Source organism: Cygnus atratus, chromosome 1 (assembly GCF_013377495.2).
Source record: "Cygnus atratus isolate AKBS03 ecotype Queensland, Australia chromosome 1, CAtr_DNAZoo_HiC_assembly, whole genome shotgun sequence".
Taxonomy (NCBI): Eukaryota; Metazoa; Chordata; class Aves; order Anseriformes; family Anatidae; genus Cygnus; species Cygnus atratus.
Genome location: NC_066362.1, coordinates 188195 through 214349, shown reverse-complemented (window position 1 = coordinate 214349; position 26155 = coordinate 188195). Strand labels below are relative to the sequence as shown.

Sequence of the window (26155 nt, the reverse complement as noted above, 5' to 3'; positions counted from 1 at the left end):
TCCAGTCTCTACCCTAGGTAGTTCTTTTCCTGATGGGGTGCTAGCTTTGGTGCCACCTTGGCACACTGAACTCTCCCTTGACATCTTTCCAGGTTCACACATAAACTCTTTCTCTGGATGCCAATCCTTGTGCTTCTCCCACAAGGGAGCAAGGCACCTGCCCCTTCCCACTGCTTAATCACCATTCTCTATGATAATGAGGTGACAACTCCTTGAGGGAAACACGCCTGCTAATTAAGCCCTTAATTTGGTGGCACTGCACATTTCCAGAGGCTGGTTCTCTGCCTGCCAGTCCACGAGAATGTCCTTCCCCAGCCTGGCTATGGCACAGTCTTCTGCCCTTGTGCCCTGACTGTGCTTGAGCCACAGGACCCCACAGTCCCAGACTCTCACCACAGAGGACTGGGGTGAAAGCAGCTGCCTGCATACACCCCACCTCAGCTGCCACTGCCCACTGCCATCATGATGTTAGAGAGCTGAGCAAGCTACAGGGACACACTGACTGTGGAGCAAGAGCACGCAGGGCTGCACACGTGCACAAGGGCTCAGCCAAGGTGTGCACACATGCAGATAGTGCTCACCAGGGACCATGCACATGCACTGGCAGTGCTCACCACAGGATGTGCTTGCACACAGGCACTGGACTACCTATCTTGAGGGCAATGTTCAGTTCGGACTGTGTGTCTGTTCAATGTTCACCCTGGGATGTGCGTGTCTCTGGTGTATGTTAAGTCTTGCTCTACCTGGGAAGGACTGGCTGATGTCTTTGGTCTGTGTCATATCGGCCTTGGGGCCACCATGACAGGGACCGTGTGAGGGGAAGAGCTGTCTGGCCAGCAGGGAGTTGGTCAGAGTCATGACACACCCAGAGGGCTGTCTGCAAGTGGTCAGAAAAGGCAGCAGCATGGGATCATCTGCAGTTAGTCCACGGCTTTTATGGAAGGTCTGTGGAAATGACAGGAGTGCTGAGGTCTACAAGCTGAACAGATGAGGGTCTCTTTTCCCTGTCAAAGGGAGTTAAAGATGCAGACAGTGTTGATACTTTGCACCTCATGAGGGGTTTGCACAGGCAGAGTTCTTAGTCTGTCTCTCTTGGCACTTGTAAAGGAGTAGTTTGGATGGTACAATAATGGCTCATGGCAGTGGTTTCCACTCCCAGGTCTTTGCTTTGTCACTTGACCATGGTACAGGGGCATTCAGCTCCCTTTGGGTCCATGAGCCCAAAGGCATCAAGGCTGGTAAGGCCCCATCTCTGCTACCCAGTGTTGATAGCACCTGGAGTCTGCAGCCAGGGATGGTTCTGCAGGGGACTGGCTTTGGCCAGGATGACCATGGTTTGTCACTTCCTTGCAGCACTAAAGCACTCTGTCCTTCTAGTCTGGGTGGAAGAGGCCAGCAGGCAGACAAGAGGCTGCATGGCCAGCAGCTTTGCCAGACAAGTTACCATCTCCCTGGAGTCCCCGCTGGCACATTGTCACAGCACAACATGGCATAGCATAGTGTTTCCACACCATACAGACACCCCACAACCATCATCAGGGACAGTGGATTCAGAGGACAGTGCCCTGCCTCCATGTCCTCCACGGGCACACAGGGAACAAGCAGGGCATGACTGTTGCCCGGAGCACAGGCAGCTGGAGACCTCACAACAGGACAGGAGTCACTGCATTACATGGGACAATTTCCCAGCCATGGCCAGGCTCCCTGAGGAGGCAGCTGCTAACTCCACTTGTGTCCTGGCAGGACAGTGGCTCCTTGTCCCCACAAGGCAAAGCCTGACCCCAAGAGGGATGAGACCTGCTGCATAAAGCCAACAGCAGCCACTCCCAAGCTAATTGGTAAGGTGCTAAACCCTGAGTATTATTCATTGCTGTGATTACACATTCAGATAAGCACGAGTTGTGTAGTTATTGACATGTGATTACAGCTCGCTCTGGGATTAGTCAGGTATTTCTCTCTCTCTCAAAAACCCTGGAAGACAGTTACAGCAATCTGCAGGAGTGTCCAGAGGGTAGGAAGGAAGCTGTCTGGATAGGGACAGAGATGAACAGAGGTGGGGAGCATGATGATGACAGGGATGGGAACAGGGTTGAGAATAGGGATAAGGATGGGGTTGCGGTGGGGATGATGATGTGGCTGAGTCTTTAGCTGTGAACAGGGATTGAGATGGCAGTTTCAGAAAGGGCAGGTGAATGAGGCAGGGAAGGAAACATTTCAGGAAAAGCTAAGCTTGCTGCAGAGAATGTTTTCACAGGACTGTATTAACACAGCAGCTGGGCTTGCCCAGCCCCTGTGTGCTAGTGCTCAGTTTGGGGCACAGCTCTGGGGCTCCCAGGCCAGACCAGGCACTTTTCTCAGTCATGGAGTCCTCCTGAGCCAGTCCAGTGTGACCTGCCACAGGCAGCACCAGAGAGAACAGCTATCCCACGGCTGGAGCAGTTATCTTCATGCCTGGAGGCAGCTTTCTGAGCAGGAAGGGGGCTGTGTTTCACCCATGCGCATGCTGGGAAAAGACTTGCCTGGGCTCACCAGCACTGCAGACACAAGAGGCAGGTGCCTCTGCAGCCCTCCTTGGGGCTGGAGGACTCTGCCAGGGTTGTGCTGCAAAGGGGCAGCAGGGCACAAGGCAGGTGGCTGGGGAGTGGGCATGGCTCATGCCAGAAGATGAGCAGTCACTCTGGACTTCAGTGTGGCAAAGGCACTGTCCTAAATCTGTGGGGTCATCCAGGGAGGATGTAGCTGTTAGAGAAGTGAAATGCCCCAGGAATCAAAGCTCTTCTGGGCTGTGGGGCAAGATCCACAATTGCTCACCTCAGGGTGACAGCCACAGCAACAGTATGTGCAAGGACATTCTAAGTTTCCCCCAGGAAGCAGTGACTGTGGGGTTTACATGCCACAGCCACTGCTAAACATGATCATAGAATCATAGAATAATTAAGGTTGGAAAAGACCTCCAAGATTATCTAGTCCAACTATTCCCCTACCAGCAATACTACCCACTAAACCACATCACTAAGTACCACATCCAACTTTTCCATAAACACCCTGTGGAATAATTGCCTAAGGTGACTTGAACTGATATTCACATTTTAAAGAAAATGTACAGCATTGAAGAAGCTTCCAGGGTGAAGCATAGCTGCACTATATAAAAGTTCCCTAGGTCTCCAACCTCAGATGCTATCACACTGGGGGAACCTGGTGTGCTGGCTCTAAGGAACAGTACAGAGTGTAGAGTGGAGTGGAGACACCGCGGCTAGGCTCTGTGACCAGGTGGGGACCCGATTGTTCTTGCGCACACCTAGACCAATAAATTGCATATTTGCTACCCTGAGCCAACGATCTGTCATGTTTTTGACAAAATGCTGTACTCTAGTGAACTTTGCTCATTATAATATCATTATAACACCAAAACGCACCTTCATCCCAAAAACTCCCCACCTCCAAGGTGTGACCACCCCTCACTGAGCATGCGCTCTGAATTTCTCGGAACCTATACCTTTAAATGAAAGTCAGAAAACCTTTTACCAATCATAACCAAGATATGCCTGACTAGAGTTACTCAAGCTCCACCTCAAATATAGAAAATAATATAAATTGACTTAAGAGAGCGGGTATGTGAGAGAAGATACCATCGTGACTTCTGGGATCAGTTGATGGGCTGAGCCTCTCTTTCCCCCCGCACTGGGACGCCTTTGGGTAAGATTTGAACACTTGGTCATACCAAGTGCCTCCCTGGGAACTAAGAAATCTCTATAGAGACTTTGTGCCTTTTAACACATTAATAGCCAGGCTGTGTTACTCATACTTTTGGCATTTGAGTTTTCTTTGTAGACAGTGAATTTATCACCTGCAATCCAAAGAACCTGTGTACTTCTTGCTGTTACCTGGAGATGAAGCTTGCAAAAGAGATAAAGGATAATAAGACGTTTCGTGTTTTTTTTTTTTAAGTATGTAAACAGTAAAAGGAAGACTAGAGATAATGTGGGTCCCCTGCTGAATGAGGGGGGTGTACTGGTAATGGGGGATGCTGAGAATGCGGAGATAGTGAATGCCTTCTTTGCTTTGGTCTTCGCTTCATACTCCTCCCTGGGACCCCTGGACCCTGGAGGGAGAAGGAGTCTGGGAAATGGAGAAATCCCCCCTGGTTGACAAGGGAGTGGTTCAGTAGTGTCTGAGTGGGATCAACGCACACAAATCCATGGGCCCTGATGGGATGCATCCACATGTGCTGAGGGAGTTAGCGGAGGTGATCTCCGAACCGCTCTCTATCATCTTTGAAAGGTCCTGGAGAACAGGAGAGATGCCTGAAGATTGAAGGGTAGCCAATGTCACTCCAGTCTTCAAGAACGGCAAGAAGGAGGTTCCAGGAAACTACAGGCCAGTCAGTCTCACCTCTGTCCCTGGAAAGGTGTTGAACAGCTTGTTCTGGATGCCATCTCCAACCAATTGGAAGAGAAGAATGTTATGAGGAGTAGTCAGCATGGATTCACCAAGGGGAAGTCGTGCTCGACCAACCTCGTTGCCTTCTATGATGGCATCACCAGCTGGGTAGATGGGGACAGATCAGTGGATGTCATCTACCTTGACTTTAGCAAGGCTTTGAATACTGTCTCCCATGACATCCTGATAGCAAAGCTGAGAAAGTGTGGGATAGAGGAGTGGACAGTTAGGTGGGTTGAGAACTGGCTGACTGGCCGAGCTCAGAGGGTGGTGATCAGTGGCGCAGAGTCCGGCTGGAGACCTGTGACTAGCGGCGTTCCCCAGGGGTCGGTGCTGGGTCTGGTTTTGTTCAACATCTTCATCGACGACCTTGATGAGGGAATAGTGCCTGCCCTCAGCAAGTACGCCGATGACACAAAGCTGGGAGGAGTGGCTGACACACCAGAAGGTTGTGCTGCCGTTCAGCGAGACCCGGACAGGCTGGAGAGATGGGCAGGAAGAAACCAAATGAGGTTTAATAAGAGCAAGTGTAGAGTCCTGCACCTGGGAAGGAACAACCGGATGTATCAGTACAGGCTGGGGGACGACCTGCTGGAGAGGAGCTCTGAGGAGAAGGACCTGGGGGTCCTGGTGGATGACAGGTTGACCATGAGCCAGCAGTGTGCCCTCGTGGCCAAGAAGACCAATGGGATCCTGGCGTGCATTAAAAGGAGCGTGGCCAGCAGGTCAAGGGAGGTGATCCTCCCCCTCTACTCTGCCCCGGTCAGATCTCACGTGGAGTACTGTGTCCAGTTCTGGGCGCCCCGGTACAAAAAAGACAGGGATCTCCTGGAAAGAGTCCAGCAGAGGGCCACAAAGATGATACAGGGCCTGGGGCATCTTCCCTATGAGGAAAGGCCGAGAGACCTGGGTCTGTTCAGCCTGGAGAAGAGAAGACTGAGAGGGGTTCTTATCAATGTTTACAAATATCTTAAGTGTGGGAGACAGAGGGATTTGGCCAACCTCTTCTCAGTGGTTTGTGGGGATAGGACAAGGGGCAACGGCCACAAAATGGAGCACAGGAGGTTCCGCACCAACATGAGGAAGAACTTCTTCACGGTGAGGTTGACGGAGCACTGGAACAGGCTGCCCAGGGAGGTTGTGGGGTCTCCTTCTCTGGAGATATTCAAGGCCCGTCTGGACGCCTGCCCCGACAACCTGCTCTAGGGAACCTGCTTTGGCAGGGGGGTTGGACCCGATGATCTCTTGAGGTCCCTTCCAACCCCTACAATTCTGTGATTCGGTGATTCTTCCAAGCTCCACCATTCTGTGATTCTGAAGTGCCTGCAAGCCGAGCACAACAGAGTAGCCCTGAAGCCCCAGGTGATTAGCAACAGTATGAAGTTCAACAAAGGAAAATGCTGGGTGCTCCACCTGGGACACTGAAATGCCAGACACAAACACATAGCTGGAGACAAGTGGCTGCAGAGAAGCTCTGCAGAAAGGGATCTGGGAGTGCTGGCTGACAGCAGATTCAACATGAGCAAGCAGAATGCTCTGGCAGCCAGAAGGGCAAACTGCATTTTAGGATGCATTAAACACAGCACAGACAGCTGGTCTGAAGAGGTGATTCTCATACTACATTTAACATCGGTGTGTGCAGTTCTGGTCTCCACAATATAAAAAGAATGTTAAGGTCCTTGAAAGCATCAGAGAAGGGCAACAAAGCTCGTAAAAGGGCTGGAAGACATGCCTTATGAGGAGAGGCTGAGGACACCTGGGTTGTCTAGTGTGGAGAACAGAAGGCTAAGAGGAAACCTCCTGAGGAGAGGAAGTGGAGAGGACAACAGCAATCTCTTCTCCGTGGTAACGGATGACAGGATGCACAGGAATGGCACAAAACTGCACCAGGGGAGGGTCAGACTGGACATTAGGAAAAATGTCTACTGTGAGGGTAGTCAAACACTGGAACATGCTTCCTAGAGAGGTGGTTGATGCCCCATCCCTGTCAGTGTTCAAGAGGCATTTGGACAATGCCCTCAATAATATGCTTTGACTTTTGGTTAGCCTTGAAGAGGTCAGGGATTTGGACTAGATGATCTTTGAAGGGCCCTTCCAGCTGCACTATTTTATTCTTTTGCGTGGGTATGTGAGCTCAGGAACTATCTGTACAGAGCTACTGGAACTGCTCCTAAACAAGTGCCTTGGGGTTCAGCTTTTCTGCAAGGTGGCAGAGGCCCCAGCATGCAGAACCAGACCCAAAGGGAGTGAAAGCCATCTCAGAACAACCAGCTGACATGTGCAAGCTCACTGAAGTGCACACACAAACACAGTGCAGGGGGAGATATGTGCACCTGCACACAAGCCAGCCACATGGCAAATGCTCTGCACTCACAGAGGAGGACTGTGGGGAAGAGCAGGGAGTGCTGGATGTGCAGGCTGTCCTGCTTTGCCTGCCTTTGATGTACCTTTGCTCTTCACCAGTCTCCTGTGGCCGGTTCCTGTTGCCCTGTGGTTCAGCTCATGGTGTAGAGATAACCTGACACCCATGCAAATTGTGTCATGGAGCAGTTCTCCCCTTACTGTGTGCCCTGTGGCAGAGCCTCTCCTGCAGCATACTTCTCCCCATGCCCAGGATGATGGACCAGCACTCATGGTCATACATGAGATTATTACACTCAACACTGAAGCATTACATATTGAGCGGCAGTTAAATGCTTATTAGATAGATTTAAACATTGAGACCCAAAGAGCCATTAAATATGCAGCGTGCAGGATGGGGGAATCCAATGATTGACTGCACACCATCTCCGTTGTGCAGAGCTGCTGCAAGCTTCCCTGCCCATTTGAAGTCTCTCTGCTGTAGATGTGTCTGTTCCATCTTCTGAAACATTATCTCACAGCAGCCTCTTGCAGCTGCAGGAGGTGGGGGAGAAACAAGCTGTGGGAAGCAGCAGGGTGTGGAAGAGCAGCTTAGTGATAGAGATAAGAGCATGGATCTGGTGCAGAGTGGTGCCAAGCAAAGATTGATCTGGTGCAGGCCTGGCCTCACTGCATCCAGCTATGTCAGCCTCAACAGGAATGTGGGAGCCCTGCAGGACAGCTGTGGGGCCATGCAGGGCCAGAACCTTCCCACAGGGCCAGGAAGTCCTGGGGGCACAGCACAGCACAGGGCAGGTAGACCTGTAGGCTCCAGGCCACCCTGCAAGTTTTCCATTCTTGCCACCACACCCTGCACTCCTCGCTCCCAATTTTCCCCAGCACAACACTCAGCACCCCAAATGCACTCCGACAGACACAGAAGCTCTGCCCCCATCCCATGACCACTGCCTCAGCACCCAGATTCAAGCACCATCTGGTCCAGCCCTGATCCCAAGGGACTGCCACAGCATCTTCCTTGGGAGCTTGTAATGGAGAAGGTGTGGATGCCTCTGGCTGTAGTCCTGGAGCTGTTTAAGGCCTCACATGTTCTCAGATCAACTGTCAGGTGCACTGCCTGGGTACAGATCACCTTCCTGCCCCAGACAGAGCAACAGAAAACATCAAGCAGCACCCCCAGAGCCACCACTGGCCCTGGGGAGCTGCTATGAGAGGCCCTACATGACCTGGCAAGCTCTGGGCTGGCTGCCGGTGGACGAAAGCACAGGGTTTTTGAGAGGGTGGTGAGCAAAGGAGGAAAGCTGGGCTGCCAGAAGCAGTTTCTTCCCCTGCAATACTTTTTCCTGAACCCACTCCCCTTCAGCCAGACTCTCCTGCTGTCTCCAAGGCTTTCTCAGGCTGCCATTCTTCCTAACCCCATTTCTCTCCTGTCAGTCTGTTGACTCCCCTCCTAGCTGCTTGGATCACCCCACCAGGCATAGCCTCAAAACTCATCTCAGACAGACCCTTAGCCTGCAGCAAATACTGCATTTGGCTCCCATTTGGGAAAATATCAGCTTTCTCCACATCACTTTGCCTGGCACTGAGAATATCCCCTCTGCTCCTGGCAACCCATGGCATGGCACTGGTGCTGTATGCAGCCAGCATCATCCTGTGGTCTGCTTCCTCTGCTCCTACTCATTCAGCTGCGCTCACGGTCTGCAGGAAAAGCACCTTCTTGCACCACGTGCAACCTGCTTTATTTAAAATGAGTCACAAGCCTCTTCTGCAGGAGCCCTCGTCCCAGCCAATGCCTGTACTTCATGTTCAAAGGCCTGTCTGCAGCACATCTTCCCCATCACCTGGCAATGGGGCCACTTATTCCAGGGAGCAACTGGGAGCACAGACCTGTGTGGGTTCAAGCAGGGAGGCTGGACAGGAAGAATGAGGGATTGTGGGACAGCAGCTGAGCTGCATTCGCACTGAGACAGGAATGCAAATCATGGGGGTAGGAACGAAGGAGGGGGAGAGGGACCTCTTGAGGTTGTGATGGGGTGCAGCGTTCCATCAGTGCTGTGGGTTTACATGGGCATAGGGAGACTGGTCTCAGATAATGGGACTATTTTGTCTTGGGAAGGTGTCCAGCTAATTCTGTCTCATCCTGTGGTCCAGGGAAGTGCTCCTTGGTGCTCTTTACTGTGGCACAGCCCTCTAGGAGTGGGGCTGCAGCCCAAGGTTGAGTTTTCTTTGCCCTTTCTACCACTCACTTCCCAGCTCCCTGCCAGCAGGGCTATGCAAGAACAAGTACCTGTCACTCTTCTAAAAGCAGCCCAGAGGGGTGGCAGGAGGGGGCTGATTCTGAAGCAGCCAGGGCAGAGGAAACATCACCTACCTCCACGGAAGCCAGATGCAGCCACAGCCCTGCTGGGTTCCAAGCCATTATCCAGGTGCAGGACAGAGAAACAAATGCTAAAAGTGGCTCCTGGAATCCCTGGTCCGCTGGGACATGGCAGCGCACATGGCAAGGAGGCAGGCACCTACACACTGGGCCACATGCCACTGCCCTGTGTTGGGAAGAGAGAGGCCAGGAACGTGGCCAGAGCCTCCCCCTGCTCCCCTCAAGCAGGGCTGCCCGTGCTGGTGCAGGGCAGCAGCCTCTGAGGGCAGGGCAGCCCAGGGACACAGCCTGACCCGGGGACAGCCAGCCTCCCCCTGCTGCACACAGCCAGACCCAGATCACCAGCAGGAACTTGGCTTTCCAGCCCACAGCTGGAGTGACAGCAGAGAGAGCTTTTCTGAGCAGGGCTGCATTCGCCATGACAGCCTGGATGGCCTGCTGTTGTCAGTCCCTGCCGTGCTCTCTCCCATGTCATCTCTTCTGACACCATGGTCCTGGCTCGCATGGCCCCATCACTGTTTGCGTGACCTAGGAAGGCTCCAAACTGACAGCTAGGGACAAAGTTGCCCCCAAGGCAAGGGAGGCCAAGCACCTTGCTCTAGGTGCGGGCCTGCCCCACAGTGCCAGGCTGAGTGTGGGCACGCTCACCAGAGGCACAGACAAAGTGTCCAGTGAGATGGTGTGAGAAGCCCAGTGCAACCAGCCTGCTCTCTGGGGTGGGGAGGCAACAGAAAGTGTGACAAACAGTGAAACGGGGGCAGGTACCCAGCTCTGCATAGGCAGGCAGGTGAGGATGGCTTCCAGCATGACATAGTGCAGGACGTTCTGCAGGCAGTGGCCACATGCACCTTGAGACTGAGCATGGAGTGACTCTTATTGGAGAGGAACTTTCTCGTGTGCTCAGACAGAACCATGCTGTAAGCTTGTTTCATTTTAACCTTTCATTTTCAGGCTGCTGTGTGGTTGAGTTGACAACCCAGGCACTAGTTCTGTGGAGCTAAGAGGATGTTCAGCCTCTCTGGGAAGACTTACCCAGACATGAAGGGTGGCAAAAGCTGCATCCATCACTCTGTGCTCATGGAGGTGGGCACCATTGCTCTTAGAAAGCTCTGAGGAAAGAGAAACCCTCCTGCAGGGTGAAAATGCACCTGACACAGCCCTGGATCAAGATAGGAAAGACATCAGACCCTTCTCTGAGTCCCAACAGCAAGGAGTGTCATCCCATTCCCACACTGCAGCCAGCCCCCAGGGTTAGGCCCCTCCATGACTCCAGCACCCTGGTCTCCTCTTCAGCCCAGTAGGATCTGGGCAGGTGGCTACCCAGTTGTTCTGGGCTTTGGGAGCCTCCACAGAGGCCATGCAGACATAGTGGCCCTTCACCTTGCCATAGCCATCCCATTGTTCTGCAGCCCAGGATAGTTTCAACCAGCTGCACCCCACTTGTCAGCTCTGGCAGGTATCGGCTTCCCTGGCACAGCTTATACAAAAATTCAGCCTTGAAATGGGTGTAGATGAGAGGTGCCAGGTGCCAGGGCAGGATGGGACAGCCAGGATTTATAAAGTGGAAATTGTGTTTAACCATTCTGATAATCTTGTACAATGAGATGACTGCATTGGTGGATGAAGGAGAGCAGTGGATGTTGTTCACTTTCACTTGAATAATGTTTTTCATACTGTCTCCCAACACCTTTGTAGGCAAGCTGACAAAGTATAGATTAGAAAAGTGGAATATGAGGAGGGCTGAAAACTGACTGATGGGCTGAGCCCAGATGTTGGTAAACAGCAGCATCAAGTCCAGCTGGAGGACAGTAACTAGTGATGTTGTTTTACTGTGAGAGTGACTGGGAAATGGCACTTTGGAGTTTTGGAGTCTCTGTCCTTAGAGATACACAAAATCTGACTGGTCACGGTCCTGGGCAACCTGCTCTGGGTGGCCCTACTTGAGCAGGTTGGGGTCCCTTCAGAGGTCCCTTCCAACAATTTCTAGGGGTCCCTTCCAACCTCAACCACTCTGATTTTGTGACAGCTTCTCACAGCACTGTCCTTCCTTGCCAAGGTGAGCCGGCCACTCCATGACTCCTGGTGCCCCACATGCTTATGCAAGGGAATGGTTCTTCAGAGATTTTTCTAGCCCTGGGGGCAGGCAGTTGTGCTTTTCGTCACAGAACACAGCATAACTGCTTTGCTGTTGCTCTGCAAGCCGTATGCATGCAGAGGCAAGGGCTCCATCCTGAGACAGTTTGTTCTGCATGACCAGCAGCCCAACAGCGTTCTCCACCACACGGATCATCCCTGCCACCCAGCCCACAGCATAAGCATGCAGATGGAAAGTAGCAGACATAGTCTATGGAAAATAATGTCAGGAACAGGATCGAAGAGACCCAGCAGGAGACTCCAGCTGGCATGTGAGGGGTGGTACTGGGCTGAAGAGGGACATCCCAGATCCATCTGCCACCTGGAAGCTGCAGGATGTCTGCCCAGAACCGCCCCCCGCCCAGGAACAGTGAGGCCATCTTCTGGGGACAATCTCTGCCACGTCCTCACACTGGCATAGCAGGACATTGGTCTAGGACCAGGGCTGCCCACGTCAGGAAACAGCAGTAACTCTGGCCATTCTCCTGGGAGGGATACAGACTTTTCTGAACATCATCCCTCTTCCCATGCCCCCTGAAGATAGCCCCTCCACACACATATCTCACTTGTGCGATTCTGCATCCCTGCTGCTCAGGCAGCAATCATCCACATGCCCTGTGCACTCCAGGCTATGGCTGCATGTGCTGTTGGTACATTGGTCCCCATTCTGGGGACTCACTTAACTTCTTGTTTATCTACAGGGCCTGGCCCCCTGTGGACAGAGGACTTTGCTTGCTTCTAGCCCTGCCTATAGTCACTGGGTTTTTGCAGTGCTCTGCATAACCAGCACACCAAAGCAACACATATAAGTTCTCCAAACAGCCCAAGCTAGTCAATGTCCCTGGGACCCCATTTCACAGCACCCACCCTTCTGCTAGTTGCAGCACCTTGAACATTACTCCAGCCTAATGATGAGCCCTGCATCCCATCCACCACTCTACAGCACCCTCTTGCTGCTCTGCTTCACCAGCAAAAGACTCCTAGACCTTCAGAAACAGGCAACTTGAAGCACAAAGAAGAGAGCTGGCTGTTATGCAAGAGATTTCCAAGTGCTCTCTCATGAAATGTGACTGTCCATGTAGCTGCACTCAGCTTCACAATAGTGCCACGTGAACACTGATGCTTGGGGCAGAGAAGGGACCAGAGCCTGTCATTGGTGGAGCAGTTTCCTCACCTCTTTTCTGTTGATGTCCAAATTTCCCTCACACCCCACTGCTCTGCCTAGCAGACCTTTGTCCTTGCAGTTCACAGCCCTCAAACTCTACGGCAAGTTTTCCCCTGTGTCTCAGCACCAGGCAGGCTCAGGGACATGCTCCTGTCCCTTCAGCACCAATGTCACGCACCAGTGACAGCACCCCTGTCATCAGTGCAGCATGGGTGAGACCCAGCTATGAGGCAGCAGCATCGAGCTGGCTCAGAGGCAGCTTTGTGCATAGGGAGGCACAGGCAGGGTGTGAAACAGTGCTGAAGAGGGTCAGCAGCAGCTGCTGCCAGGCCCACCAGCCTTGGCAGGTGGAGGATGAGAGAGATGCAAGAAGGCTGTTCCAGAGGTGCAACCCAAGCTCTGGGAGCTGTTCCCCTGCATGTGCAGAACAGGAATGCTGCCCACACCCCACACCTACCCCGAGGCTGTCCTCTCCACTCCTTGGTGCTCTCCACCTCCCCCACTGCAAAGCTCCTTACCTCCCACCCCTCCGCTGCATTGACATTTTAAACCACAAACCCTGGAGAAGAGGAATATTGCAGTCAGGGGTGCCCAGAGCTCCGTCGGCATCAGAAGTACCAAGGGCAGTGCCCATGCCGTTCTCACTCCTGCTCTGCCATCCCTGCAGCTCCTGCTAGCCCAGCCCGGTCCTGGCAGTCCCGGTGAGACTGCCACCCTGAAAGGAAGCTGGTGCGAGGACCTCCCTCGTCCCCTCCTTCCAGGAGGGAACAGGGCTCATCAAAACGGCAAGTGGCCCTAGGACCTGAGATCAAAGTTCACAAAGGACACAGGAGGTGTCTGGTTCCCCCCGCAAAGCCCGGAGCAGCAGCGGCTCCAGCTCCCCGCGATGCGCATCCCGCACGCTCCCGCCGCCCCGGCCGACTGCCGCCCGTCCGCCCGGGGAATTGGGTGCCCCGGGCCGCGCCGGCAGTGGGGTGGCAGCGGGGGTGTCCCCGGGAGGACAACTTCCCACCCCCAGCATGGGGAGACAAGGGGGGACAGCCCCCCCCCGGCACGGTCCGCCGGGGGGAGAGGAACACAGCCCTCCCGCACCACGGGGCCGGGACCCCGCGACGGGCGGCGGCGACCCCTGGCGGCACGGTCCGCGTGTGCGCAAGGACGCGGACAGACGGGGACACACAGCGCACCCCCGCAAACACAGGTTGCACATCAACACGGCCGCACCCCCACAGGTACACAGACTGCACACCAACACGCACACGCAGCAACCCAACACGCATGCATGCACGTGGACCGCACACCATCACGTGTATAACAAACACTATGCACGCTATCACACGCTGCACACCAATAGCTGCACACATACACATGCACATGCAGACAGCACGCCAACACGTACACACACAGTCTGACTGCATATCAACACACAGAGTATGACTGCAAACTAACACACACACATTCTGCACACCAATACACACACACGCACAAACACACTGCACGTCAGCACACACACACCAATACACATTGCACACCAGCACCAAGTAATGTGCACAGAGTGCACATACAAATCTCTTGTACAATATGGAAAGCAGGCACACATGGCATGCACACATTAATCTGAGAATGCATATTCACATTCTGCACACACAAATCACCTATGCCACAATGAATGTGTACAAGGTGCACTCACACGATGTGTGTACATAGGTACAGAGTGCACCCATTCAGAGTGCAAGCATGCCTGGTACGTGCACACTCGGAGTGGACACCACCAAAAGGCACATCAGCACATCTGTGTACTCATGCATGGACATGGCATGCAACCAGGATTCATTGAAACTGCATGTCACTCACTGCTCATCTGCCACAGCTGTATCCAGCCTAGTTCCACAGCACTCAAACATGCATACTGTCTACAGTAGCTGTGTGCTGTGGTGTGTGTCTTTGGGGAGAACCTGCTGGTAAGCAGCTGCAGAGAGCAGGGTGGCAGTGAACTTCCCACACAGGTTACAAAATCACGCTTTGGTGTCTCCTGCTAGCTGTCAGCAGGCAGTGCTTGGAGCCATGAGCTGTGCCTGCCATGTGGCCTGCACACGCTCGTGCCACCAGAAGAGCATTCAGGGGGTGTCTGTCAGGGGAGCCCAAGCCCAGCTTCCACCTCCTTTCCTGCCTGGAACCCCCCCATGCAGCCACCCAGGTGGCACCAGCACAGCCGTGCCCAGCACCCGGAACCAGGGGCTCTGTGACATCGGCATTGGTGCTGAGGGCTCCGTGGGCAACGCGGGCACCACACCACGATCGGCTGCTGTGTTGGTCGTGACAAGCCCAGGGCATGAGCAGCTGCCTCTTGCCACAGGGAATGATGAATGTGCTGCCCCTCCTCCTGCTGCTGGCCATGTGCTGGCCTGTGCAAGGCACACCAAGCAACTGTGTGTGAGTAGTCTGAGGCTTTGGGAGGGAGCCTGGGGGGACCCTTATGGAGTTCACTGGAGGATGTCCCCTGTAGCCACACCAGAGCTTCCAAGACCCCATGGGGGAAGCTTGATGCCTCACCGGCACCCAGGCTGCTGGCACAACTCATCTGCAGGGCTAAAGCAGAAATGGGCATGGTCAGAGACAACCCAGGGGCCCCACTGCCCACACGGTGCCTCATGGGGAAAGAAGGTGGCTCACCTTCAGCATGAACAGAGCAAAGGAAAGGCGAGCAAGGCAGTAAAGAGTTTCTGATTACAGGACCTGTGGGCTCCGGCCCATGGCCGATCACTACGGCATGATGCGCGTCGTGGGTGGCACGAATGCCCAGCCAGGGGCCTGGCCCTGGATCGTCAGCATCCAGAATCCCTGGTATTCAGGCGTTGGGCATGTATGTGGAGGGTCCCTCATCAGCCCACAATGGGTCCTCACAGCAGCACACTGCTTCGATAATGCAAGGTAAGGGCCCATCTGTTTCCCCGCAATATGGCCGGTGCCTGGGCACTGCAAAACCCAGCTGAGGGACTGCTTGTGAGAAGGCTTGGCTCATGCCAAGCTTGCTAGCAGCCTCCACATCAATGTTGCTTGTGCCCAAAGCATACAAGGGCCATTACAACCCTCATAGCATTGCTTTACTTTTTATAAAGCAGAGATCAGGGAACTGCTGGGCTGCTACAGCACATGGCTCTGCATCCCTCTGATCCCTTTCTCTATCTCCTTCCAGTTATGTCATGATGTGGCGTGTGGTGATCGGTGCCAACCGGTTGACTCAGCTGGGCCCTGAGGTTGAAGTGCACAATATTAAGCGGCTGGTGATTCATGAATACTATAGAAATATCAAAACAGGGCACGACGTTGCACTGCTGGAATTGGACCAACCTGTCCAGTGCAGCCAATATATACAACTTGCCTGCGTGCCTGACGCCTCACTGAGAGTGTCAGAGCTGTCAACCTGCTACATCAGTGGTTGGGGTTCCACACAGGAAAGATGTGAGTTCCCAAAAACACTGCTGTCCAGAGTGAAAGTTTAGCATGCTGGGGAGACGGGTTGGGCTTACCTGATGGCAGAGGCACAACCCAGGGTCAAGCCATGGGGAAGTACACCTACAGAGAGGTGGGCCAGACCCATTTCCCAAAGCAAGACAGAAGGGAAACATAAGCACAGTGCCTCTCAAGACACAAAGCCAAGACTTAGGGAAGGGGTTCACCCAGGCAGGGGGGGAAGAGAACTGGCAATGAGTTGCTGGATGCCAGTTCCTCTATCTGCTCGCAGCTGGACGATCTCCTGATGTCCTGCAGGAGGCCATGGTCCATCTCATTGACATCAAACTCTGCAACAGCAGCCGGTGGTATAGAGGGGCCATCAAGACCCACAACTTGTGTGCTGGTTATATGCAGGGTGGCATCGACACCTGCCAGGTAGGAGCATGCTACAAGTCAACACACTGCCATGTGGGTAGCCCTGACGTACCTGCCCAAATGAACACCAGCACATGCAAGCCACCCTTCTAGCTCTGGGTCCCCACCGCTTCTGGAGCTCACCTCCCCTTTCCCACCTCCAGGTCCTTGCCAAGGTTCCCCTTGTCCCATATCTCCAAGACTGCCCAGAGAGCCCATGCAATGTTCTTGGTGCCCAGTAGACCCACACCTGGAACACCCTTCTTCCCACAGCCGGGACTGTTGCACAGGAGACATGAGAGAGAGAGAGAGAGACCTACCTTCCATGCCCATGACCTCCTCCCAGAAAAGCCACTGTAGGCTCCAGAACCCAAGCAGAGGTTTTCTGTGCTGTGAATACAGCTCTGGGAGGAGCTGGGAGAGAGGAGCCAGCTCTGCTGCTGACAGCGGACACCTAGTAACACCTTAGGCTTCTCTCCTCCACTGCAGGGTGACAGCGGTGGTCCTCTCGTGTGCAAAGATAACACTGCTGACTACTTCTGGCTCGTTGGTGTGACCAGCTGGGGGACAGGCTGTGGTAGAATGCGTCGGCCTGGAGTATACGCCTCCACTCAGCACTTTTACGAATGGATCCTGGTACAGATGGGACTGCACACATCAGTACGAACCTCTCCAACATCACGGGATTGGAGTCATTTTCTCACTGCCTCCACTCCTTTCCAGAGGCCAAGGCCAATACCAACACAAACAAGCAAGATTAACGCCTGCCCTTTTCCACTTCAGAAACTCCTGGAATTCTTTACTCGGGTGCAGGAGCTCCTGTATGCCCTAAGGGGAAATAATGCTTGAGCAGCAGGCTGAGCATGATCCAGTGCAGGCTACAGTGTACTATAACCATTTTCTTCAGGGGCAGTATCTGGTGATCCAAAGGCAGCCCCAGTGCCAAAGGCCTGCTCTGTCCTGCCCACTCTCCTCTAGTTTTACTTACTGAAATATACTTAGTTCAAGAAATAAAGCTGCCTATTTTCACAGCTAACCATGTCTCATCCCAATTCAATCTCCTGTGCAAGGCAAGGATTTCCATACGTGGCACTTGCAAAATGAGGCTGTGTGCAGACCATGGGTCACAAAGCGGAAAGAGTCACCCAAAAAGTACAAGTAGAGACAGGGAGAAGAACTCAGTGAGGGCAGCCTTGCAGAGAAGGACTTGAGGAGCATTCAACATGAGCCAGCAGTGCACACTTGCTGCCCAGGCCAACTGCATCCTGGGCTCCATCAGAAAAGGAGTGTCCAGCAGGTGGGGGGAGGGGATTGGCCCCCTCTACTCTGCCCTTGTCAGGCCCACTTGGAGTCCTGCATCCAGGTCTGGTGCCCCCAGCACAAGAAGGATTTGGGGCTGTTAGAGTGGGTTCAGAGGAGGGCCACGAAGATGATCAAGGAGCTGGAGCACCTCTCCTGTGAAAATAGGCTGAGAGAGCTGGGGCTGTTCAGTCTAAAGAAGAGAAGGCTCCAGGGTGACCTCACTGTGGCTTTTCAATATTTAAAGAGATCTTATAAAAAAGATGGAGAGAAACTTCAGTCAGATAATGACAGGACAAAGGGAGATGGTTTTAAACTAAAAGAGGGGAGATTTAGATTAGAGGTTAGGAGGAAATTCTTCACTGTAAGGGTGGTGAGACACTGGTACAGGTTGCCCAGGGAGAAGCACAGAATCATAGAATCATTAAGGTTGGAAGAGACCCCCAAGATCATCTGATCCAACCATCGCCCTACTACCAATGTCACCCACTGAACCATGTCACTAAGCTCCACGTCCAGCCTTACCTTAAACACCCCCCAGGGGCAGTGACTCCACCACTTCGCTGAGCAACCTGTTCCAATGCCTGACTACTCTTTCTGAGAAGAAATGTCTCCTAATTTCCAACCTAAACCTCCCCTGGCACAACTTGAGGCCATTCCCTCTAGTCCTATCACTAGTGAGAGAAGAGTCCGACCCCCAGCTCCCCACAACTTATTTCCTTTCAGGTAGTAGATGCCCCAATCCTGGAGGTGTTCAATATTAGGTTAGATGAGGCCCTGAGCAACCTGATCTAGTGGATGGCATCCCTGCGCATGGCAGGGGGGTTGGAACTATATGATCTTTAAGGTCCCTTCCAACCCAAGCCATTCTGTGATTCTATGATTCTATGAAGAAAGCTGAAACCATACTTGCTCAGGGAGGAGGTTGCAAGCAATGGGACAAGGGAATGCAGGTATTTACTGTAGGTATTTAATGCAGGTATTTACTGCCCAGAGGTCTTAGGGACAGCAGCTGGCAACATCAAGTGTCTCTAGAGCCAGCTACTGGTGGGGTCCTTGTGTGGGTGTGCATGCAATGCACTAGTGAACTTAAAGGTGGACTGGCTCATGCACCAGGAGATCCAGATCAGGAAAGACCCAAGGTCTGCCCCAATGAGTGGCTGAGGAGCTTGACATCCAGCCACAGCTATTACATGGACTTAATTCCCATGCTATTATTTGAAGGATATATGAATCTGCTCTGCCTATGAATCAAGGGAATAAAGCTGCATGTATGTTTCACTACTGAACACCAGTCCTGATAACTGGAGAGGCAGAAAAGTTCTGGGCTGTGTTTTTTGTACTATGTGGGTGCTGATAAAGGCATTGCTTCTTTTGCACACGAGCACAACATACAAACAGAGACTAGACACAGACACACACAGTGTATGTACACCCGATATGCATATGCACAGTGTGCACCCACCTGCTTACCCGCATGCATGCACACACTGCATCCAAAGTGGTACGTGCATATGCAGAGCACACTCCCAACACATGTGGGGCTGCTCTCAAACATACAACTAGCAAGCACCCCACAAGCTCACAATCCACTCTCATGCACTCAGCCTGTAAAATCTACCCTTACCATTCCCAACCACAACGTGCCTGCATGTGTCCTTGCAGAGTGGGCTCCCACAGCAATGCAGCAGTCACTTGGACCTCCCCTTCTAAGCCCAGCCACACGGACACTGTTCATCTGTATGTTCTACCCCTGCTTGCTGGCATTGGTGCAGCCTGAGGCAGTCACACAGTGCCTTGCTTGGCTCCGTACAACTATGTCACCTGTGCACAGTGCACACAGTCCCACATGTCCTTCCCTGTTCCTTGTCCGGTTCCTGAAACTCTGTCCTCATGTCGTGCCCTTCCAGAGCTCAGAACTGCAGTTGTTCTCCTCCCCTCAGCATCCTGCCCGCCATCCCCTTGTGCCACAGTCACCATGGCCAGGCACTGCAGGGCAACCACTGCAATGCCCTATGAATGAAGTAGGTAGGCTACATGAATTATACAGCAGCTTTGCCTCCTGATGCAGTACCAGCCCCCTTGCTCTGCCTCTTGGCCCTGAATAATTGGTGGCAGTGAACACAGCAGAAGCAGCAGCCTGAGCACCCTACTTGTGCCAGGGCCAGGCCTTCAGGAGGCACAAGGTGACACACGTGGGAAGGCCAGGAGCTATACCAGCAGTCTGAACTGTTGAGAATAGGGAGCGATGGGAAGCTAAGTTCCCAAGCAAATTATAAAGTGGTTGTAAAAGTGGGATGGGTCTTAGGAAGTGCTGACTAGTAATAATAGCAAAATCCAGAATAGATTGATTACACAGGCTGAATACAAAATATGGTGTATTCACATAACAACATCCAGACTAGGACTTTAGCCAGTTTTACACCTGCTTTGTTTTTGGGTGAAAGTCCTCACCTCTGTCTGCTGTGTGGTTAACCCTATCCCACCACCAGTACATCTGTTTGTACAAGATCTCTGGTCTTGCTTTAATCTCATTTTGGGTACACTAAACAGATGGTGCTCTTCAGGGTATTAGGCCCCAATTCCTTTTCAGTGCCTGTCTTCTGAATTTTCTCGTTTTCAAAAGCAGGCACAGCAACAGTCTTCTCAGGTGCAGAACTCCCACCACAGAATTACTATTGCTCTTTGCATGGTCCCTTCCTTATTCTGATGGCAAGTCATTGACCGTTAGGGATACAAGCTTCTGTGTTCCAAGCGCTGCCAGCAGCTCTTATTCGTAAACATGAAATTCTGTCATTGCTGTACATATACACACTTCACTTGAGAAGCACCAGGACTCCCACAGGGCCTAGTCTGCCCTGAACAAAGCTCACTCTATTGACTTTGTGCCCTGCAGGTACCCGGGGAGAAGCCAGGTCACTTCTCCTTCCAGACAGCAGGCACCTGGGAGCAGAGGCCTGGGCCAGCCGGCCAGGGCACATACAGCCCGGACCCCGCTCGCCGCCTCCCTCCGAGGTGCTCACCTCCCCCCCAGGCAGCCTCACGGCGGCCCGGCCTCAGCCCGCGAGCAGCACCAAGGCCGGGCCAGGCCCGCTCCCTTCGGCCGCGGGCCGGCTGTGGAACGCCCCCGTCCGCCACCGCCCCGGCATGCCCTGCGGCGCGGCTGGGTCACGTGGCTGGCCGCGCGGGTCAGGTGAGCGCCCGCCCGGCACAGCCCGCGCGGGGCGGCGGCAGCGCCATGGGGCCGCGGCTGCGGGCCCTGCTGCTGGCCCTGCTGCTGGCGGCGGCCCTGCGCGGGGCGGCCAGCGCCCTGCCCAGCGCCCTGCCCAGCTTCGTCCTGCTGCTGGCAGACGACCTGGGCTTCGGGGATCTGGGGAGCTATGGGCACCCTTCTTCCGCCACGCCCAACCTGGACCGGATGGCTTCTCGGGGGCTGCGGTTCACCAGCTTCTACAGCAGCGCCCCGGTGTGCAGCCCGTCCCGGTACGGGAGCTGCCGCGGGGCGGGGGGAGGCATCGAGGCGGCGCTCCGCAGCGACCCGCGGTGCCGGAGGGGCAGGCGGTGAAGCCGCTGCGCCCCGGGAGGCGTGAAGGCGCAGCCGCGCTGTGAGGGGGCCGAGTGCGCGGCCCTGTGGCGGCAGGTGGCTGGCGGTGGCGGCTGTGAGGCCGGGGAGCCGGGGTACGAGGTCCCTAGGAGTGAGGGACCCTCTGCGGAGAAGAAGTGTGGGCCGCCGAGTGGTGTGGGGCGCGTACTGTGCTGTGCCGGCTGTCATGGCTGTCTCCTGCCTCTCTGATCTCTTCCGCAGGGCAGCCCTGCTGACAGGCCGGTTCCAGATGCGCTCTGGGGTTTACCCTGGCGTGTTTGACCCAGACTCCCGGGGAGGCCTGCCGCTGTCTGAGGTCACTGTTGCAGAGGTGCTGAAGGCCAAGGGCTATGCTACAGCCATGGTTGGCAAGTGGCACCTTGGTGTAGGCATTAATGGCTCCTTCCTGCCCATCCACCAGGGCTTTGACCACTTCTTGGGAGTGCCGTACTCCCATGACCAGGTGAGAGATGGGTCCAACCCATGAGGGTGCATCAGGACCAGGTGGGGGGAGTGCCTCGAAGGTGAACCTTGTGTTTGAGGACGTGTAGGCTGAGTTTGTGCCTGCATGGGCAGATGGGTGTGGGTGGCCGTAGGCCAGGGAAATGGACGTTGGTGGGGAAAGACCTTCTCTGAGTTTTTCATATAGTAGAGCAGTTCTGCAGAACATAGGTAGCAGTTGTGCCTGAGGACATACACCCTTTAGTGGATTGCAGGATGGAAGGTCAGCTTCTGGGCTATAAAGAAATATCTGAACTGCTGTCAGCAGAAAGTGATACTGGTGCAGCATGGTCCTTGGATGGTGCTAGGGTGGACACAGACCCCTGGGTTTCTGAGAGTGGTTGCCCAAAGGGTTCCTGTAGGACCTGGTGGTGGGTTGCTGTGAGTCTCTTTGTCCCCTTCCATTCACTGTCCTGCAGAACAGGTGAAAGGCAGTGTTGTTTGTTCTCTCCAGGGCCCCTGTCAGAATCTCACCTGCTTCCCACCTGATACCAAGTGTTTTGGGACTTGCGATCAGAACATTGTGCCAGTCCCACTGCTCTGGAACCAAAGCATCGTGCAACAGCCGGTCTCCTTCCCTGATCTGGTGCCACTCTACAACAAATTTTCCCGGGACTTCATTGCTGACTGTGCACAAAGAGGCCTGCCCTTCCTGCTCTACTATGCCTCCCATGTAGGAGAGGGGGAGGGCTATTCCAGGTCTGAGGGTGGGGGAGGAAGCCTTTGTTCAGCTCTGGAGAGCTGGGAAGCACCTCAGCTCCTGTAGCCCTTGGGTTGTGCTGAGCAGTCAATACTTGGATGAGGGATGGGTGAACTCCCCACGCCTGGCTGACTTGGGGTCAGTGTTCCCATGTCCAGGTTCTGTGGCAGCACCATTCTGGTGATATTCTTGCATGGCCGCTTTCTGGAGCGTTGGCTGTTTCCCTTGGCCAGTAGTCCATCTGGGAAACCTTACTACTGTCTGAGTCTATGCATCCTGCCCGGGACTCAGCTTCTTTGTACCGTTTCTGAGAGGTGTTTCTGAAACTTGGGGGCATGCCCCTTGTTATGTCTTGGGCATTGTCACATATCTCTGTGTCCTAGCTGGGGTTTTTGCTGTCTGAGTGAGTTGGGAACGAAATGCAACTCTGGGATTTTATGTAGCAACCCTCTCTGCCTTTTCTCCAGCATACACACTACCCCCAGTTTGCAAGCCAGGAGTATGCAGGACAGTCACAGCGTGGGCCATTTGGTGATGCGCTTTCAGAGTTCGATGGCTCAGTGGGACAGCTGCTGCAGGCGCTGCAAGAGAATGGTCTTTTGAACACAACCTTGGTGTTTTTCACCTCTGACAATGGGTGAGTGGGCTCACTGGAGGGACTTCATCCATTGATAAGATTGTACTACCATGATATGGGACCCCATTGACTGGGGCCCAAGGGACATGGTGTGGCAGTGCCAGGTGACATCCTAGTGACCTGAACTGAGTCAATGGGTGGACACTGTTCTGCTGAGGACCTATTGCATGATCTCCTTGCTCCCATCAATCAGCTGTACCTCTCACGGGCAGAAGCTGTACTGGCTTAGGTCCAGGACTATGCAGCCTGAATATCCCCAGATTCCTTTCATGTCTGGGTGGCCTCAGTCTCTAGTGCCCTGCTCAGGTGTCTTGCACAGCTTCTTCACCCCTCCCATGCCTCCTGCCTCACAAGGCTGGAAAGGATGTCAGTGTCACTGGCACAGTGTTTCTTGTCATGGTCCCACTGGCAAGCAGGGAAGGGGTTGTGTGGACCTGTGAAACTGATGGTAGGTGGTTCTTCTCTCACAGCCCTTCTACCATGCGAATGGCACGTGGAGGAAGCTCTGGCCTTCTGAGATGCGGGAAGGGCACAACATATGAAGGTGGCATGCGGGAACCAGCAGTAGCGTATTGGCCAGGCCATATCACTCCAGGTGAGACTCAGCACTGCTTGTGCCTTTTGTATGCTTATACCAGCCAAGGCAGGGGTGTCATGGCAACTCAGTTGCCCTGGGACAAGCAGAGGAGAGAAGAGAAGTGAGGATGGTAGGGGTGAGAGTGGGATCAGGCATTTGAACCTTTCTTTGTGCCTTGCTGTCGTGGGTGGCAGGGGTGACTCATGAGCTGGCAAGCACCCTGGACATCCTGCCAACACTGACTGCCTTGGCTGGAGCGGCTCTTCCCAGCGTTACCCTGGATGGCTATGACCTCAGTCCAGTGCTGTTTGGATCAGGGAAGGTGAGTCCTGCAGGCCAGTTCTGGCTGGTGCGGTACGTGAAGGCTGGGTATGAGGCCTGAGCTATGTGCTTGATGATCAGTGCCAGCTGAGGGGTCAGGGGCTGGGGACCCATGAGCTGGGAGATTTTGTCTGGTCTGGACCATGCCATGGGCTTCCCTGGTCTGCTCTGGGGCACACTGTAACAACCACAACGTCTTGCGAAGCCTAGTCCCTGTGGCTGCAGTGGATGGACAGGAGCCTCTGTAGCTTTGAGCAGGGAGCAAACAGGATGCTGCTGCTCGTTAGCTTCCCCATTTTCTGGCCATGTTCTGGCTGTAGTGTCAGGGCTTCTTTGTAATTCCCTGGAGACTCTGTCTGGTCTTGTACTTGGGCTCTTGTCCAGCTTCATGGCTGCACAGACAAGATCACGTCTATTGCTTCCCACAGAGCCCCCGTCAGACTATGTTCTTCTACCCACCATCCCCTGATCCGCTGCATGGCCCCTTTGCTGTCAGGCTTGGGAAGTACAAGGCCCATTACTTCACACAAGGTTAGTCCCGCCTCCCTTCTGCACGGGCAGCTTTGTGAAGTCCTGCCTGGTTCTGCTGTCAAAAGCTGAGTAGCAGCTGAGCTGCACTTGGACATTTCTTTTGCAGGTTCCTTTCACAGTGATACCACCCCAGACCAAGCCTGCCATGGACTGACCCCACTGACCCATCATGTGCCACCACTGCTCTTTGACTTGGAGTCAGACCCTGCCGAGAACTATGATTTGTTGCAGAGTGCTGCAGGGCCAGAGATTTGGCAAGTCCTGAAGGACATCAAACTGCAGAAGATGCTTTTTGAACAGCATATGGAGTTTGGAGAAAGTCAAATCAGGAAGGGCAGGGATCCTGCCCTGCAACCCTGCTGCGTACCAAACTGTACTCCCAAGCCCTCCTGCTGCCACTGCTCCTAGCCTCTTGCTGCTCCATCCCCTTCTCTTGCTTCACTGTGGTGCCTATCCCAAATGCACCAGACCCTCCTCCACAACTAATCAAGCTTAGCCTTGGAGCTACCTTGGAAGTTTGGCTCAGTGACACCTCTGACAGTGTGCTGGCATAGTGAGCTGTAGGGTTGGAAGGTTACCAACCCTGCTGGGTGTGCAAGTATTTGTTGGACCTTCAAGCTGAGGTCTCTTGACAGAAACTCTGACTTGATCAGGGAGGGACCAGGATGTAGCATCATCACCAGAGCCAGCACAGCTCCTTTTAGACCATGTTTAAGATGGAGCAAAGGGCATGCCCCAGTGGAGATCTCAACTCAGTTGGAAGTATGCTGAGCAGTTGAGAGCTGCAGCATCATCACTTTCTGAGGGCTGAGGGCACAGTAAGAGAATGATGAGATGGATGGTCCTGGCGGTTTACGGGACAGGGTTCTGTACAGATACAGCAGAAGGTATATGTCTAGGTGGGAAGTCTCCTAGGCAGTTACTGAAACGTTCCTGGGGGACAATGCAGTCATAGGTCACAGCCAACATGGGTTCATGAGGGGTAGGTTCTGTTTAACAAATTCGATTTCCTTTTGTGATAAGATCACCCGTCTAGTTGATCAAGGGAAGCCAGTTGATGTAATCTTTTTGGATTTCAGTAAAGCTTTCGATACAGTTTCTCTTAGGATCCTACTGGACAAAATGTCCAGCATATACTGCTAGATAAAAACGTATGATGGGTGAACAATTGGCTGATGGGTAGGGCTCAAAGAGTTATGGTAAATGGGGTTACATCAGGCTGGTGGCCAGTCACCAATGGGGTCCCCCACAGTTCCATTTTAGGGCAAGTTCTTTTCATTTTTTTTTCATAAACGACTTGGATGTAGGACTAGAAGGGTGTTTTGAGTAAACTTGCTGATGATACTAAACTGGGAGGAGTTGTTGACTCTGTTGGGGGTGGAAAGGCCTTGCAGAGAGATCTGGACAGATTGGAGATATGGGCAATCGCCAACTGCATGAAGTTTAACAAGAGCAAGTGCCAGGTCCTGCACCTGGGACGGAGCAACCCTGCCTATACGTACAGACTGGGCGACGAGACGCTGGAGAGCAGCCCAGCAGAGAGGGGTCTGGGGGCTGTGGTTGACAGCAAGCTGAATATGAGCCAGCAGTGCGCCCTGGCAGCCAGGAGGGCCAACCGTATCCTGGGGTGTATCAAGCATGGCATTGCTAGTCAGTCGAGGGA

The 26155-nt window shown here is 53.7% G+C and overlaps 2 protein-coding genes across 3 annotated transcripts; both read left to right on the top strand.

The window, feature by feature from the left end:
* Nucleotides 1-14832: 14832 nt before the first annotated feature.
* Nucleotides 14833-17192, top strand: LOC118259630 (acrosin-like). Its single transcript, XM_035569302.1, has 5 exons — nucleotides 14833-14906; nucleotides 15207-15404; nucleotides 15670-15935; nucleotides 16219-16364; nucleotides 16833-17192. Exons 1-5 carry the CDS (start codon nucleotides 14833-14835, stop codon nucleotides 17190-17192), a joined length of 1044 nt encoding a protein of 347 aa, XP_035425195.1.
* A 3609-nt stretch (nucleotides 17193-20801) lies between these two features.
* On the top strand, nucleotides 20802-25841 carry ARSA (arylsulfatase A). 2 transcript variants are annotated; one of them, XM_035569271.2, is made up of 8 exons: nucleotides 20802-21125; nucleotides 21448-21688; nucleotides 22181-22399; nucleotides 22894-23063; nucleotides 23534-23658; nucleotides 23835-23962; nucleotides 24390-24492; nucleotides 24599-25841. In XM_035569271.2, exons 1-8 carry the CDS (start codon nucleotides 20881-20883, stop codon nucleotides 24898-24900), a joined length of 1533 nt encoding a protein of 510 aa, XP_035425164.1. In that variant the 5' UTR covers nucleotides 20802-20880; the 3' UTR covers nucleotides 24901-25841. The 2 variants fall into 2 exon arrangements, with proteins under 2 accessions (XP_035425164.1, XP_050565321.1); XM_050709364.1 differs by having other exon boundaries at nucleotides 20835-21125; nucleotides 22181-22312.
* Nucleotides 25842-26155: the final 314 nt, after the last annotated feature.

Excerpts from the sequence above, each read along its gene's own strand:
- ARSA (XM_035569271.2), top strand. The coding sequence starts at position 20,881 with ATGGGGCCGCGGCTGCGGGCCCTGCTGCTGGCCCTGCTGCTGGCGGCG. Across the intron at positions 22,400-22,893 it reads TGCTCTACTATGCCTCCCAT|CATACACACTACCCCCAGTT; the intron begins GTAGGAGAGGGG and ends CCTTTTCTCCAG. Across the intron at positions 23,064-23,533 it reads TTTTTCACCTCTGACAATGG|CCCTTCTACCATGCGAATGG; the intron begins GTGAGTGGGCTC and ends CTTCTCTCACAG.
- LOC118259630 (XM_035569302.1), top strand. The coding sequence starts at position 14,833 with ATGATGAATGTGCTGCCCCTCCTCCTGCTGCTGGCCATGTGCTGGCCT. Across the intron at positions 14,907-15,206 it reads GGCACACCAAGCAACTGTGT|GACCTGTGGGCTCCGGCCCA; the intron begins GTGAGTAGTCTG and ends TTCTGATTACAG. Across the intron at positions 15,405-15,669 it reads CACTGCTTCGATAATGCAAG|TTATGTCATGATGTGGCGTG; the intron begins GTAAGGGCCCAT and ends ATCTCCTTCCAG.